General features: G+C 32.4%; 1 protein-coding gene and 1 long non-coding RNA gene across 3 annotated transcripts in view; one reads left to right on the top strand and one right to left on the bottom strand.

Moving 5' to 3' along the window:
- The window catches only part of LOC140439484 (LIM domain only protein 3-like), a 431,220-nt gene that overhangs the window by 308,486 nt on the left and 104,136 nt on the right, over positions 1-18,598 (top strand). For both annotated transcript variants that reach the window (XM_072529429.1, XM_072529430.1), the window contains exon 3: positions 5,083-5,176. In XM_072529429.1, coding sequence (XP_072385530.1) covers positions 5,152-5,176 — 25 coding nt within the window. In that variant the 5' untranslated portion in view covers positions 5,083-5,151. The remainder of the gene's footprint in view (positions 1-5,082; positions 5,177-18,598) is intronic.
- The window catches only part of LOC140439487 (uncharacterized), a 254,156-nt gene that overhangs the window by 119,838 nt on the left and 115,720 nt on the right, over positions 1-18,598 (bottom strand). The gene's annotated exons all lie outside the window — the stretch shown is intronic.

Below are 18,598 nucleotides of genomic sequence, written 5' to 3' on the forward strand. Positions count from 1 at the left end.
CCATGTAAGCCTATGATCAAAATATACCCCAAGGTATTTTGTTTCTTTGGCAAATGAAATCTCTGTTCTTCCCAGCACCGGTGGTTTTAGGCCTTGTAGTGCTGTTTTTTTTTTTGGTGAAGTTGACAATTTGTGTTTTCTGAGCATTGACTATCAGTCTCTCTTGTTTACACTAGTCGTCAACTATATTTAGGGCTGCTTGCATTCTCTCAGACACTATCTGAGCAAACCTGCCCCTGACAACGATTGCTATATCGTCAGCATATCCTAGACAATAAAAGCCTTGTGTGGACAGATTTCTGAGGAGATCATCTACCAAGGTTGCCCAAAGTAGAGGGAACAGAACTCCTCCTTGTGGACAGCCTCCACCTACTTTTGCTTTGATGGTTGCTTTACCCAGAGTGGACATTACTGTCCTATTCTCCAGGGATGCCCTTATCCATCTGCATATTTGCATCTGCATTTACACCGATACTTCCGCCCATTGCACTTAGTACACCGGTCATTTTTTCGAACATATACGTGAAGTTTTTAAAAACAGTAAAACCTACCTCAGAATAAACCTATCAATAGACAAAAGGAACAAAAGTGTTCAAACAAAATTTATGTTTTTCTTACACCTAAAAACATCACGAAATATTAGAATAAATGCACAAAAATTTCGATTGAAAACGAAGATTTCATAAAAATTAGATATACAAGTGAAGATAGATATAACCACTATAGTTTTGAACACAGTTAACGACAAAAAAATTAAAAAAGCTACACTTATTTCACTAAATAAAAAAAATTCGCCACAAAAAAGGGTAGTAGAAGATAAACTATTTTAAAATAAATTCGTCCCAGGAAAGTGGCTGTCAAAATAGTGACACAATTTTACAATTTTTATTTTTAAAACTGTATCAACTACTGATAGTTATTGGAGGGAGGATATTATAAAAACTTAATTAAGAATTGAGTTGAATTAAAAATTGAGTATTATAGGCGAGCGGTTTACCCCTATAAGCAGAGCATCAACCGACTAAAATTCTTTTTGCATTTCTAATGCACCAAACCTTTTTTATTCGATTCTATATATTTTTCCAAGATAAAATGTATTTTTTTTTTTTAATTTTTACAAGTGGGCTTTACGGGTTTTACAATTGTTATTAACAAATAACTTATACAAAAAAGCAATTTCACCGAATTGTTTCGGAATCAATTTTTTTAGGTGTATCTCATCAAAATAAACACTTTTTCTCTCTTGATAATTTTTCGAATAATGCTTCCTTTTTGAGTTATTTGCATTTTTTTTGTTGAAAAAATGCCGTAATTAGTGATTTTTGGGATTTTTTTTCTAAAAAACTACTGAATGAATTGCAATTTTACAAATAGTTTTATAATCTTTAAACCGTCAAGTACAAGTTAGAATATTTTGACAAGGATAAATGGTTTCTATCTCGTTAAAAACGTGGACCCAAATATTTCGAATATGCCTTTCGAGAGTATCCCGCTAAGCGTGTACAGCGGTTGAGGTGCTGTAGGCGCTAAAAAAAATGCATCTAATGAAAAATTACCACCTTCGAAACCAGCATTATTACAACATTACTTAAGAGCAAAGTGACAAATAAATGAATGGATTCAAACAAAAAACAATATTACTTCATCTCTTGATCCATTAACCCATGGTTGGACAATGGAAAATAATTGTTTCGATTTTAATTATTTTGAAGGCGAAACTAGTTTAGATATGTTACAAAAGTATTTCCGCTCATGTACCAGAAAATGTTCTACGAAAAATTGTAATTGTATTTCCTATAATTTAGAATGCTGCGCAGTATGTGCATGTACACCAGAGAATTGTAAAAATGTTAAAGACGACTCTATTGAAGACAATGAAATCAGCTTATTAGATGGAAATCCTGTTGCTGTTGACAAAAATTTTCAAATTATTGACAATGAAAACGATGTATAATTAATATTATATTTTAATTTTATTATATTTTTCAATGAAAATTAATTATATATTGCTTAATGTATTTCACTGTAATAAAACATTCAATAATATAGTCACCACGTATATTAAAAGGAAAATTACATTATTATAGCATTTTAAAAAAATAATTTTAATTGTTTTAATTATAATATGTCTATATAAAAATAATTAGAAATATCTTTTTTTTTAATAAATTGTACGTAATATTTGTATTGAATTATTTTTTTAAATTTAAACAAATATTTCTACGTGCCGCACGCCTGTATCGCCGCAACCGCTGTACACAGCGCTAGACTGCTCGAAAGGCATATTCGAAATATTTGAGTCCACGTTTTTAGCAAGATAAAAAAAAATTATCCTTGTCAAAATATTCTAACTTATACTCGACGGTTTAAAGATTATAAAGCTATTTGTAGAATTGCAATTCATTTAGTAGTTTTTTAGAAAAAAAATCTCAAAAATCAGTAATTAAGGCATTTTTTCAACAAAAAAATGCAAATAACTCGAAAAGGAAGCATTTTTCGAAAAATAATCAAGAGAGAAAAAGTGTTTATTTTGATGAGATACCCCTAAAAAAATTGATTCCGAAGCAATTCGGTGAAATTGCTTTTTTGTATTAGTTATTTGTTAATAACAATTGCCGGCCCACTTGTAAAAATTTAAAAAAAATACATTTCATCTTGGAAAAATATATAGAATCGAATAAAAAACGTTTGGTGCATTAGAAATGCAAAAAGAATTTTAGTCGGTATATTCTGTTTCTAAGCGTCTTTTGAGGGGTAAACCGCTTGCCTATTACACGTTATACACAATTAAGTAAATTACAATTTAGCAAGTAAGTGGATATGTAATACAATATACAAATTAAAGGTTATTAAATATTTATTTTAAGTTTATTAATAATAATAATATAAATAGATAATTAAATTTTGTGTTGTTTTATAAACTGAAATAAACTTTTCTGAATTGATTTACAATCATTTATTTAGAATATTAATGTCAATTAATAAATAAAAAATAATAAAAAAAATTACAATTAGATCTTAAAACTTCTTTTATATTATCTTGTATTGAGTGTACGTGTCTTTCATTAATACATTTAGGACAATCTACCAATGTAGATGTGTGTTAGTATATACGACAGTTATAACAGTCATGTAAAGGGTAATTTGATTTAGAGATAAGGTAACTATGAGTTAGTCTGCTGTGCTATAGAGGCAAACGAGCTATTTCAATGAATAACTAGCGATCAGTGTTTATCTCACACCATAAATTTTTTTATAGTCCTAACAGTTGTATACATGATTGTGTTTGATGTAATTTATTTTTCTATTCACTTAGCACTTTTTGTTTAACGAAAGACTTAAAATCAGAAACCGACACTGTAATCACTGCCACTTAAGATAGACTTAGTTATAAGCTATGTATGTATTATAAGCTTTTTTCGTTTTATTATAGACCAGTATCAGATATGAGATATTGACCACATGAAACTTGCTGTTTTGGATTGTTTAGAAGGTGTAATTGATATTTTATTTGATGAAATTATTTGTATATAGTTGTTTTATTGTATATAATTCACTCAAGGATTCAGTAATTGTCAATGTTCTCTGCATATAAGCTAACGAACTTTTCTTCTGATTTTTAAAGGTAGTTCGCAGAAAAGTTTTGTAAACTTTCCATGCGGCTGATGTGAAAAGAACCTGCAGTTATTATTAATGTTGTATTCTGTATATTTTCGAGTTAAGCCAATACTTTGTTCTTGACAGAAAACTATTCATCCATAATTACGTTTGTATCATAGAGTATATCATGGTGAATATATGGAATAAGTGATTTGGAAATGTGAATAAGGATTTTAAAATCAGACTCTCAATTGTTGTCGTACAAAGGTCGCAATAAATTTGACTAGTTTGGCAATATTTTTTAATGTGCAATATGTACTTTTTTTTATTTTTTAATTGCTATCTTTCCAGAGTTCAGTAAGAGCCTAAGAAGGTATCCATTGAATTCTGGCAGGCAGCGGTGGGATAAATATTTTTTAGACATCTAAAGTCACGGAGCAAGACACCCTGGCATCTTTCGGCCGAGTATCAGGATAGAAGACGCCAGGGTAGTGCCGGATTAACCATGTTCTGGCTAAAAATTTAACCACCGTTCCAGAGTAGTGATCTTACCACTCAATAAACAATTAAAATTCATATATTATTCATCAGCTTAAAAGAAGAATAACTATAATATATTGAAGAAAATTTACAAATAACTATATCATCTTCCTAGTGATAGGCTCGCACTATTGCAGGATCCGCAGCTTTGATCAGCCCTCTCCACCTGGTTCGATACAGGACGTTGTCTGCCATGACATTGGAGGTCTTCATATCTGTGTTAAGTCTATAATAGTCTTTCGTCAAAAAACATTCCCAAAAATTGTATATGATCGACATAATGTAAACTGTTTCCATGTATCAGCCATCTGGATTTGTAAAATGTCGACGTTTTGCTTTGGTTGTAATAAACTCACTGAAGTCCCAAAGCTTTAGCCTTACAATTTTAAATCGACAATGATCATTAAATGAGAAAGAAAAACAGGATAAAAAGTTTAGTTTATGATTTTGGTTTATGCCTAACAACAGTGATTAGTTAGTTTCGTTTAATAGGAACGTTTTGGGCTAATTAACTTTGATAAGAAATAGAAAAGAATGGAATAGGTTTTTTACATTACAACTCTGGTCAACTTCAAGAAAAGTACCAAAAACTCTTTGCAAACAATAGGTTTGTTCTTATATTCTACTTTACTATTATTTGTAGGTTTAGATATTTTTCCTATAATCTGAGTTTACCTTCAATTAAGCTTTGACTTTACAAGTTAAAACCATGACTGAAGTTTAAAGTTATTTTTATGTTTTTAAACCGTCCAAGGTTTTTTTGCGAAACCAAAGTGGTTGGCCAGAATTAAATGTGTGTCCTTTAATATTAACTCCACTTATTTTAACAAGATCTGTCATTATTTATGAGAGCAATTTTTTAATATATAATTGTAAACAATAAAACAAATACTCACTTTCTGATATTTTGTCGATATTTTCATGAAGTATTTTTTTTTTCAGGGACGGATCGAGAATGAGGTGTTTAACATTTGTTCGACACATTTAAATCTGGTCAGAATTTTGACGACTATGCATAGTACGGAAAATGATACTGGTAAGTACAATATAATTTTTAAAACTTTAGATGCGTATAACAAATGCCAATTGTGGTAAAGTTTCGATGCACAGATTTTAAGAGGATTTATATAACGGCATTGGTTAAGTAAATCGTCACAATCAAATAATGATGAGCTTATGTTTGTGTCAATAGCAGTAACACAAAGTAACATACATGTGCCACATAGAAAACGCCGAGCTTTCGTTTCACCGGGCGTAGGCAAAAGTTACCGGTCGGAGGAGTCCGGTAACTAGAATTGAAAATAAGCTATTTTGTTCATTTTACCATAATTTTCATAATTTGATATTCCATGATATAAAAAATAATATACTGTTAAGTAAGTAAGAAGTTCATAATATAACTGTTAATCTCATACGTGGATTCGTGCATCAATTTTGGAAATTCTGTACTGCTTAACGTTTTCGTAGAATGTAACAATAAAACACTGAAAACTTTGTTTTCAAAACTTCCACAAAGTTTATTTCAAAATCTTATCACTACAGCTGTTTCGGCTGATTGCCTTTCTCAAGTGATCTATTTTTGGCATGCGTTTACACTTCATAGTCTCTAATGAAATAGGTTGAGGAGAGGAGAACTGTTTGTCCTCAACCTATTTTATTAGAGACTATAAAGTGTTAACGCATGCCAAAAATAGGTCACTTGAGAAAGGCAATCAGCCGAAACAGCTGTAGTGATAAAAGTTTAAAGTAAACTTTGTGGAAGTTTTGAAAACAAAGTTTTCAGTGTTTTATTGTTACATAAAATGAATTTCCATCAAGTAACGGTCGAATCCATCAATTGTTTCGTAGAAATTTTGTTAAAGTTGAAAATTATTCTGATAGCTTATATTTAATTTACAAGTAGTCTACTTTGGTCGTCTTATCTTATATTTTTGAATGATAGTTAAAAGAAAAAACTAAAAGAGAAATTTGCTATACTTTGTTGCAGTCCATACACAACACATTCAATACATTCACTCCTGTTTATAGGTATTATCGTTGTTGAGATGTAGTCGATGAAGATTGTTAGTCTTTCTCACTCAAGAGGAGAGAAATTTCAGTTTTGTGATTTTTTTCTTTGGAAACTTAGTTGTAGACTAAATATATTACACAACTCGTGTAGTGATCCGATTACGCATTCATTGAAATAGCCCTTACTTATAATCGAAATAGTCTCATTTTTGTTTAAAAGGCTCTTAACTAAACTATAAATAGATAACTCTAATATAACGAGGGTCTCATTCTAATACCCCGTAAGTGAGTTAAGCGTAAGTTTACAGGAGAAACATTTTTCTGTTTCTACAAGTTAATACAGGTCCAAATTAAAAATAATTTTTAATTTTACTTATTTGGATTGTACTGAAAGTCAACCATCCTTTGTTTTTAAATTTTTTTATATATTTATTATTATACAGCAAATACAGGCTATTTAAAGTGATTAGGTACAAAAAAAAAATGAGATACGGGAGTATTGCAGTGATCAATCGAAATTGGTTAAATGGGTAGTATTATGAACTTACTTAAATGGTAGATGTTTGATAATGGGGATGAAACTGATAAAAAAACTAACAAATAAATAAACAATGTTTTTAATTATTAATAAAAAATAATAATAATATGAAAATGCCACAGTAAAAATATAATGAGTACAAGAAAAAATTGCAACCAGTTAAATAAAAAATTAATGTTTAATAATACTTATAAACTGAACTATTTCCCAATTTATGGGGAGTGGGGTAAATTGTCATAAAATGCATGACAATCCTTTATTTCTTGCAAATATTGCCACTTTTTTTGTTTGATGCGAAGTCGATCTTTATTTAGTGAGTCATAGATAACACTTTTGGGATACTTTAGAGTTCTGGCTAGTAGTGGTTGCAGTTCATGACCAAAATCAATCTTATATTGAATATTTTTTTCGCGGTGGTCATATTTCAAGTGTCTCAAATCCGTGACAGTGGGATCATTTGATTTCTTGCCTGAACGAATGTTCTTGTAAATCCATGATTTTGAATTTGAGAAATCCTTGAAAAACTCATGAGTTACAAAGAAAACTTCCAACGGTATTGAGTTTTTTCTTGCTTCTTTTGTAAGTCGTACATAATCACTTGGCAGTACAATGAAACGGTTTTTCAGTCTTCGTTCTATCACGGAGTGGACAGAGTCACACTCTATTTGAGTGTGCCCTTTTTTTAAACATTTTTGCTCTATCGTGACACCTTTCTGAATTGAATAATTTAGCAAGGCATTAGAAAGCACACAATTCCTATTTTGGTAACAACATCCATCAGAATATAAAACTATCTTAATATCGTACTTCTCTTGAATAAAGTTTAATATAAAAGTTGTAAAGCTGGAAGCAGATAAATCACCTTCTGACTCATCCCACCATTGTACATTCGTGCGATGCCAAATTATAAATCGTAAAATTATGGACAGCGAGTTTTGTTTTGTAATAAAACTTACTTAGTAATAACTGGACATATTTTAACTGCTTGCATGTCCATGCAAAAATCGTAGATAGAACCTTGAATGGCTAGCTGCTTGTCTGCGTCTTTTTCTTTTCTTGCTGCATTTTTTTCTCAAGATGTATATGGTACAAATTTTCTTCAACGTTTTTCGTTTCGTAACCACAACAGATCTTTACGTGGTTTGTACAGTGAGATATTCATATCAGAAAAAATGTTATCAAATAATGTATAGCTGACTATCAAATTAACTTTCATGTTATCTTCGCAATATTTTCTATACTCTCGATATATATCCTGTTTGGTCTGGAAAAACGGCTCCAAATACAACTTTGAGGTTTCTCTTCTACAATAATGCGAAGGCACCTTCGCTAAGTTGTTAGAAAATTCAATAATATTTTCTCTTTTTAATTTGTTACTATTTGAAATGCATCTTTGGTTAAGGGCATACGAGAATGAATTAAGCCCGAGTTCCATTCCTTTTAACCAATCGTGTACCATATCTTCTTTGAGACCAAGTGTACTCAAATACATCTTGTTGCATACTCTCAATTTGAGATTGTCGTTATTCCTTAAATAGTAGTAATAAGTGCCTTGTCTTCTAGATACTTCGCCAACTGAACTTCCTGTCTTCGGTAAATATGCAATATTCGAAGTAGCGTATATTTTCTTTTCACTCTAATTTATATGTTTCCAAAAATTATTAAATATTAATTGACGTTCGTTTTCTGAAAATTCCGAATAATGTCTATTTTTTGCTTTCTTGCGGGCCTCTGATTCGCATGTTTGTGATAATTCTCTTTGCGGTCTTAAAATTCCTGCTTTTACTTCACCGGTACTCTATCTTTGATAGTCGATGTATTGTTCGCGGAAAATTCTTTTATTTTTTGTCACACTTCTTTTCCAACTTCCTGGGTTGAACCCTTTTCTTCTTTTTTTAATAATGGGAGACTTGATCACTGCATTTTCACTTTCTTCTAAGTCACTGGTGTCCTTCAGTATCTTCTATTTTATTTATGTCATCTGCAACAACAAAAGACAAAATAAGCTTACATTTTTACATAATAAAATTGTATGAATATGATAAAATAGTACGAATAACAAGAGACAAATCGCCAAATGAAAGAAGTTCATTGAGACGAGCGAGGAAAAGATGGTCAGACAACGTCAATTGAGGCTAAAACCGAAGTAAAATAGGCATTGAGCCTATTTGTAAAGTAAAAATAAGAAGAAGAAGAAAATAGTATGTTAACCTTGATAGTTTAATTCCCCTTGGCATTCCTGTGGTCGTGTATGGTGTACAGATCCATATTAATTTCCAGTGAATAGTTTCCTTCTAGATTTTGGTCTTTTATAACTAAATATTCACCACTGTTGTTATTGGATTTTTCCAGTATCTTCGTATTATGCTTATTAGTGATTTCATCGATTTTATCTGGACTAAAATCATAACGTTGATCGATGATTTCAATTTGTATATTTTCCTGTGCTTGGTCATGTAAGATATTTTGGTCATTGTAAAATACTGGATCTACCACACTGTAAGTTTTTTCGCCCACATTATCTGTCGTAAGCTCCTGACAAAAATCATCTTGGAACATGTAGAACAGAGTACTCCATATGACTATTATTATTACTATTTGTCGGATTATTTAACGATTTATTAGGGTATGTATGAAAAGATTTGTTTCTGGCTAGTTCACTATCATCTTGATTGCAGTTAATGTTGTAATTTGTAGATAAAATAAATTGTTTATTACTTTCTAAAGTTTCAGTGTTCATAGTGATCATAACTAATTTTTTTCCACGTGATACGCTTTGATTCTGAAAATAAAAAAACAGCATTTTAATAACCCGTAACAAACAATTATTTATAAAGGGGTTTAAGTAATAACCTGTATCGTCTTTAATTGAAGAAATGTTATATTTTCTTATTAATATTAAATAATTTCTTGATGCTTTTGCATTAAATCACCTTTAAAAACAAACAAAAAGCAGTTACTTACCATAAATGATGCCTTCGTCAAAGAAAAATCACGTTTTTACACCAATTTGACCATAACCTAGCAACATGCATAAGAAACTAATAGAATAGAATACGGGTTATTACACGGAGCCAAATGACTGTAGAAGAAACGGCGTATAGAAACATGATATTCGAAGATCTTGCAATTTTATTTTAGATTCTAGATTTTGTAAACAGAGTCCAGAACATTCCTTCTTTATCATTATGGCGCGAAAACCTAAAATTTGATTTTTTTGTAGATACGGGGTATTAGAATGGGACCGTCGATAATATACTTGTATATTAACTCGCCTTTAAATTATTAGATATCTTTAATATTATAATAAAAAATGATTATGATGATAATATCTAATACAATATTAGAAATAAAAAGCTTTTCAAGAATTTTTCTATTTTTTTTTATTTACATTTACGTGCTCGGCAACTATGGACACTTGCACGGGGGCGATTACAAACCAAATTGCAAGAGGTATAGTAGTATTAAGTTATGCCATATAAACATATTTTAAAGTTTATGATACAATAATATTTTTCTAAAAAATTGTCTATCTAGTTGGGATCACTAAGAATATCGCCTAACTGCGGTTTGATATATAGCTGTCGTCTTATTTCACTGTATTGATGGTATTCGGTAAGAATGTATTTCACTGTTAGTTGGCACTGGCAGTTTTGACAGATAGGCTGAACATCTGATGTCATCAGGAAGCTGTGCGTTAGTTTGGTGTGACCTATAGGATACTTGGATTGCCAGGTATACCAATGTGAGACGGAATCCATATAAAGGTAATCTTAGTGTTTAATGTAGAAAGTTGGTGGTAAGGGTAATAAATATTTTGTCCAAGGGGATGATCGGTAAATAATTCCTGAATGCATAATATGGAAGCTAGAAAGTCTGTACAAATGGCAACATTTTTGTTCGAGAGGTTAATATGCTTAATAGCCTGTAGTATACTATACAATTCTACAGTATGTCCGCTGCACAAAAGAGGAATAAAATAAGTACAAATGGGATTGTTTTTAGGGGTGGCTGAACGGCAAATGCCCCACAAATTTTTGAAAGCATCGGTGTATAATACTTGATCAAAGTGATTAGGTATTGTGTATAATTTCAAAAAATTCTTTTATCATGTGTTCTTTAGGTGTTTCGTATTTATTTTGTTAATTATGATTTAGTTTGAAAGGAGTGCCTAATCCAAGGAGGAATTGGAAGGTAGCGGATGGGATTTGTGAGTGTAAATTTAATGTCGTTTGTTATGGTGGTAATATAGGAAATATAGGGTTTATTATTGGGGAGGGTGTGGTTTTACAATGATTAACTACGGAAAGAACGTCATTGGAGGCCGTTTGCTAAATTTAATAATTTTGGTTTTTACTAGGGATAAAGTTAGTCCCAGATAGTAAGTCCTATTGATTATTATGTTTATTGCTGCTTGCATAGTTTTAGAACTAGTGGATGCTGAAAGACTGTGACATTATGATATTAAATCAGCTACATACCTATATGGTAGGAGAAGATAAATTAAGACAAATATTACTTACGGAGAGGTTAAACAAAGTAGGACTTAATACCGAACCTTAAGGAGTATAATCGGTTTGCATATAAACAGAAGAGAAGACACCATTTACAAAACCTTTGAAGGTCCTTTGAGACAAAAAATTTGTTATGAAATTAATAATATTTCCGGTGATATTATGCAATAACTTGTCAACTAATCGTGTCTAATGATTTTTTTTATATCAATAAAGGCAGCCGTTACTTCATACCTTTTATTTATGACATGGCGATGTCACTCTAAAAATGGACAAGATTGTAGCGAGTAGATCTGTGTCATCGAAAGACAGATTGTTCTTTCAGAATAATGTTTGTCAAGATACCAGATAAAACGTTTATTGATAATTTTTTAAATTAGTTTACACATGGTACAGGTAAGAGGCATAGGTCTATAATAATCAGAGGCAGAGGCAGGAAATTTATTTTTATTATTGATAATACTATTAACGTTCGCCATTTCTTAGATTATTTGTGGAAAAGCCATATTTTATTTTATATCTAGAGAAGTTTATATTGATGTAGAGACGACAATTTCTGTAAAAGTATGTAGGGAAGGTCATCAGTGACAGCAGCTTTATTTTATAGGATTTGAGTGCAGATTTTAGGAAGGGTAAAGGAAGAGAAGAAGTTAGGTTAGGGTTAGGTCCAGATTTGTTGCGAAACTTTCTGCCAGAATCTTGTATATCCCTTGATTGCCCATTATAACCTTTTGATTAAAAACGGGATTCGAGATTTTAAGAATATTTTTTTTTGCCCTGTATTTGTCAATTTTTTTTCAAGCTTGGCTTGGGCTAGTATTTTTATTTATAGAGGAGATATATTATCTCCATGAAGTTTTCTTACTTAATTTAATAGTGTTTCTAGATTTGGCTCTTGCTCTTTTTAGTGCAATAAGATTCTCCTCACATTTGTTTCTGCTGTTAATTTTTAGAGTAGATTTTTGCTGCCGCACAGCATCTTCGCAATAGGATTTCCTTGATGAGGCACTTTTTCGTTCAGCTAAAATGACTGATTTCCCGATATGTGCCTCAGCAGCAAGGCGGATGGTGTTTGCGAATTGGGTGACGTCCATATCAGTGTTGTCAGTTAGAGTGAGGTTAGGTAGAAATGGTCAGCTTCACTAATATAATTAGACCAATTACAATTTTTTAATCGCCAAAAACCTTTTGTGTATATTTGAGAATTTGATGTATCATCATCATCAGTGGCATTACAGCTCGTTATGAGCCAAAGCCTTCTTCAGAACAATCTTCCATTCGCCCCTGTCTCTGGCAACTCTTCTCAATGCTTTAATTCCGATGTATTTTAGATCATCCTCTATGTTATCTTGATACCTAAGTTTTGGTCTTTCTCTGGCTCGTCTTCATACTGGTCCTCTTCGGTCGCAAATTTTTCTGATCGTTGCATCTTCATCTCGCCTAATTACATGTCCTATCCATCGAAGGCGTGCTAATTTTACAACGTCAGGTTCCCCAAAACTTCTATATAACTCAAAGTTGTAGCGTCTACGCCACAAACCCTGTTCTTGGATTCCTTCATATATTTTTCTTAGAATTTTTCTCTCGAAACGTTTAAGCAATTCTTGGTCGTTCTGTGTAAGTGACCACGTTTCTGACCTGTATGTTAACACTGGCCTTATTAGTGTTTTATATATAGCAACTTTAATTTTTCTGGATAGTTTTGGGGCCATCTGTTTTCTCAAGCCATAATAGCACTTATTGGCAAGCACTATTCTTCTTTTAACTTCTTCGCTGATATTGTTGTCTTTGGTCAGCAGCGAGCCCAGGTAGACGAAGGTGTTCACACCTTCCAGTTCCATATCATCAATTAATAGTCTAGGTATCTGGTTGCCTGATCTAGTACAATACATATACTTGGTTTTCTGTGCGTTTATTTTAAATCCCATTCTCAGTGCAGACGCCCTTAGTGATCGAAATGCTTCGATCAGAGATTCTGTGGACCTAGCAATAATGTCTATGTCATCTGCATATCCGACCACTTGTACAGATTTATTAAAGATGGTGCCATTCGTATTAATATGGCACTCTAGAATTACTTTTTCTAGTGCAAGGTTAAATAAGAGACACGACAGTCCATCTTCCTGTCTCATTTTTACAATGGAAGGGTCTTGAAAAGTCGTTTTGGATTCTGACTACACTCTCTACGCCTGTGAGTGTAAGTTCCGTTAGTTGAATAAGATGAAGCGGCATTTGAAATTCCACCATAGCCTGTAGAAGATTTGTCTGTTGACTGAGTCGTATGCCGAACTCAAGCGTTTTCTCAAGAATCTGCCTGACTGTGAAGATTTGATCCGTTGTTGATTTATTGGGTCGGAAACCGCACTGGTAGTTCCCAACTATTTGTTCATCATAGGGGATCAATCTTCTGTACAATACGTTGGACAATACTTTATTTGCCACGTTAAGTAGGGTGATGCCCCTATAATTATCACACACCATCATATTTCCCTTTTTGTGAAGAGGGTGCATTACACCTAATTTTCAGTCCGCGGGCGTTTCCTTCCGTTGCCAGATTTTGGTTATTAATTTATGCATGTGTTTAAAAAGGGTGTCACCACCATTTTTAAAGAGTTCGGCAGGAAGATTGTCCAAACCGGGACCTTTGTTATTATTCAGTTCTGAAATGGCTTCTCTAATTTCTTCTTCGATGGGGGGCGGCTCTTGAGCGTTTTCATCCATTTCAGGCAAAGTAATTTCTATTTGGTTTTCTTCACGTCTATCGCTAAGCAGTTCTTCAAAATTATTCGCCCACCTGTTTAGTATCTGTTCTTTGTCACTAATTATGGAACCATCTCTGTCTTTACATGCTGTTATTCTGGGTTTAAATTCTTTTCTGCAGCTGTTTATCTTCTGGTAGAATTTTCGCGAGTCTTTTCTATTGAGGTGGTTAACAATCTCGTTTAGAGCGTTTTCGTATGGCTCTTTATTTTTCCTTCTAAACGTTCTTTTTTCTTTTCGTCTAAGATTTTCATATTCTTCCAGGTTTGATCTCGTTCTGCGCTGCTGAAGTCTCTTATACGCTTCATTTTTCTGTTGGTTAATGGATCTACATTCTTCGTCAAACCAATCTTCGTTTATTTTAGCCTGATTAGGTTTTAAAAAACCTTTAGCCGCTGTATGGATAGCTTCCTTGTATTTATTCCAGTGTTCTTCTATACTTATATTTTCGTCAATTCTTGTCAGCTCTTCATTTAAAATGTTCCTGTAGTTATCCCTAGCGTCTTCAGATTTTAGCACATCAGTATTATATTTAGTAGATTTTGTGCTCTGGCCCTTCTTAGCGTTTGATATACGAGCCCTGAGTTGTGTTCTTACAATTTTATGTATCTGAGTTAGCTATAAAGATTGGAAAATGATTGCTGTCGTGGAGACCATCAGATGTAAGCCATGTTAATATAGGAGCTAATTATGAGACGTTAAAGCTTAAATCAATATTGGAGAAGGAACAGATAGAAATATTAAAGTAAGTATGAGAACCCGTGTTTAACAGACATGTACCAGCGCAGTTAATTTGTTGTGTATGCTAGCCATACACAACAAAGCCTAGCCTAGCCTAGCCTAGCCATAAATTATTGCTTTTTTTATCCAATGGTGCTCCAACTTATTACACGTTACTTGTTTAGCACATGAAATAAACAGAATTGCAGAAGAAATTAGAAAAAAGTTTGCTTTTGTAAGCTCCCTGACATCGAGCATAAAAAATTATTCCTAAAATCTACTATAAGAATTTAACTTTATAAAGAAATGCTTTCAAATATTTCACTTCCACCAGAAACCGTTCTAACACGACGGGAATATGGTTAGAAACCGCTTTTTTCTATTCAGACTTTTTTATAGATTTAAAAAATATAATTGACGCTTTAACGGATGAAAGTTTTCAATATCTGCTAGATGCTAAACAAATTTTTAAAAACAACGTTTTTCAGCAGCAACTTTCATTCATTAAATCAAATTTAAGTTTGCTTCAAAAAACTATTACTCAATTACAATTATCAAAGTTGGTCTTGGTAGAAAGCATAGCCTTAATAAAAGAAATTAGATCAGCTTGTCAAAATGTTAAAGGAGACACTGAACAAGATATTTTTAAAAGACTTGAAATAATAATTCAAAAAAGCAATGGCTCTCAGAAACTTACTGAGGTAGCTAACGTTCTTCTTGATAATTTTTGTAAAAAAATAGATTTAGAACCAAATATTTTGTGAATTTAAAATATGCTTTCATTATATCCGTTGGAAAAGAAGTTTCTTAAGTTACAAATAGGTATATGTACACTGGTGGAAGCCATAATTTTTTTTTTGAAAATTTTGAAAAAAATTTGGTAATTTATTGTTTCCATAATTCTAAGAAATAGTATTTTACTTGTTTATTACTTTCATTACAATTAATTAGTACATTAGAATTACCTACTTAGTTTTTAAATTTATTTATATTATTTTCTAATTATTAAAATAAACAATTAATATACCATTATTAAATAGATGCTTCCATTGACAGTATGCATACTTAATGCATAATTTTTCGATAAATTATTGCATATTTATGCGCTTATTTTTCACTTTTTTGCCTATTTGTAAAAGTCTAATGATTAGGTTAAGTTGTATTGATCGGTAAATACGAAAGTAATTTGGAAATGAATAACGTGTAAGATGTGTTCAGGAAGCTTACACCTCTAACTGCGATCCAATAATGGTATGGAGACGAGTAATGATAAGCAGCAGTATCGACCTCGTTTTTTCAAAGTGTTTCCTAACAACTCACTTATACCATTCTTCAACTTATAATTCGTCCAGTCGTCCAAAATGTATGTATTTCCATGGTCAGCAACTAGATAATAATACAGAAAGAAAATGAAGTTACAAGTACAAGAATGCAATATTGTTCACAGTTATTGGATACATATTTCTTAGTTGAATTCACAAACCACATTCCTCCTCTTGACTCCTGCAACCTGCCTATCTTTTAAACCACAAGTGATACTCTTGCACTCTGCTTAATGATTTACTGTATTATTGCAAAATATATAAAAAAACAGATATAGATAATTCCTATATATTTTACATAGATACTTGTCAAATGCGAATCCTTAATTCGCATCACTATTCCCGTTCGATAACAATCTTAGACCGAAGGTAGATCGGGTGTAAGCTACTAGGAAGCGATGTTTGTCCTCTCTTCCCCGTACTTTGTCCCCGTTATTGGAGACATATTTCTTAGTCGAACTCACAAACCACATTCTCTTGACTCCTGCAACCTGCACATCTTTTACACCACAAGTGATACTCTTGCACTCTGCTTAATCATTTACTGTATTATTGCAAAATATATAAAAAAACAGATATAGTCAATTCCTATATATTTTACATAGATACTTGTCAAATGCGAATCCTTAATTCACATCACTATTCCCGTTCGATAACAATCTTAGACCGAAGGTAGATCGGGTGTAAGCTAAGAGGAAGCGATGTTTGTCCTCTCTTCCACGTACTTCTTTATCATTATCTTATCATACGTGAAGTGATAATTTGGCCAAAACTATTCATGCTAATAGACTAGAATAGAATTTAAAATTACTCATCATCATCATCATCATCATCATCATCATCATCATCATCATCATCATCATCCAGCTTTCATTTATCACGTCCACTGCTTGACGTAGGCCTCCCTTAAATTCCTTCATTCTTTGCGATTTTGTGCTTTATGTTGCCAATTTTTGGTGATACGCCTGATGTTGTCAGCCCAACGTGTAGGTGGTCTTCCTCTACTACGTTTGTCTGCTCTTGGCCTCCAATCTGTAATTTTGCTCGTCCATCGTGAGTTACACATTCTCGCTACATGACCTACCCAGTTCCATTTCAGTTCCACTATGCGTTATAGTTCCACTATAGTATACAAAGATAAAAAATTATAAGATAGTTTTTACTCACAATATGTTCAGTGTATTGTAGCTACCGATTTTGAGATCTCTAGGAAACACCTTATCTTCAGATCATAAGGACATTTTAACTTAACTTAAAAACTAAAAAAGGATATAAAATGGGAGAAAAACAACTTAAAATAATCTGCTATGCAGATGACTCAATACTACTTTCTCAAAGTGAAGACGATTTACAGTGTATGCTGAAAATTTAACATGTTAATTTCCCCAAAAAAGACAAAATGCATGGTTTAACAACAAATTTACCAAGATGTAAATTGGAGCTGGAAAATCAGATAATAGAACAAGTGATGGAGTTTAAATATCTCGGCATCACATTATCTAGCTACAGAAAACTCGAAACTGAAGTGGAAGATCAAGTGAAAAGAGCAAGCAGAGCCGTAGGCTGCCTGAATAAAACAATATGTAATAATAAAAATATCGGGAAAGGAATGAAAGGCAAAATTTACAAAACAGTCATCAAACCAATAATGACATACGCGGCAGAAACACGACCTGGCACAGAGAGGACAAAAAGATGTTAGAAACAGCATAGATGAAAACACTTAGAAAAATTGATGGTAAGACACTTTGAGACAGAGCTAGAAGTACAGATATAAGAGGTAGATGCAAGGTGGAGAACATAAAGAACTGGGTAAGAAATAAAAGAGTAAAATGGAACGATCATATAAGCCAAATGACAACAAATAGAGTAGTAAAGGCGGCAAGAGACGGTTTCTCAATAGAAAGACAATCAGTAGGAAGGCCACGAAAACGATGGAACGACAACTTACTTGAAAAACAGACAGAGTTATGTCTACATAAAAAGAAGAAGAAAAAGAAAAATAACTTAACAGAAGTCGGCAGATACATCTATATTTAACATATTTTCAGTAAAGACCTGAGTTTGTATAGTACACAAGTAACAAACATAATGCCAAATATTGCCATGTTAAAATGAAACTTGGTACAGGATAGAAAAAATGGAAGACATCCGTTGGACGAAGCAAATTATTGAATGGCGACCTAGAGTAAATAAGAGAAGTAGAGGCAGACCTAACAGATGGACTGATGACATCAAGCGAATGGCTGGTCAAGAATGGAAGCAAAAAACAACAAACAGAAATGAATAGACACTCCTAAGGGAGGCTTACATCCGACAATGGATGGAATACGACTGTTAATATTGATGATGATAGTACACGAGACTTAATTGTTAATTTGGTTTAAGGCTTAGGTTATATTCTGGAAAGCTGCGGTCTCGCATTTCCTTTCTTCCAAAGATATACTTATTTCTTTTAATGACACGATGTACCTTGTATATTTTTTTTTATTTTGTATGAATTAACTGGAGTTGTTACCTCAGCTTCGAAATTAAAATAATTTCTACCACTTTCTCCTGAGACTGAAAGAAAACTGTTCTTATGTTGGCATTCT

Source organism: Diabrotica undecimpunctata, chromosome 4, assembly GCF_040954645.1.
Source record: "Diabrotica undecimpunctata isolate CICGRU chromosome 4, icDiaUnde3, whole genome shotgun sequence".
Lineage (NCBI taxonomy): Eukaryota > Metazoa > Arthropoda > Insecta > Coleoptera > Chrysomelidae > Diabrotica > Diabrotica undecimpunctata.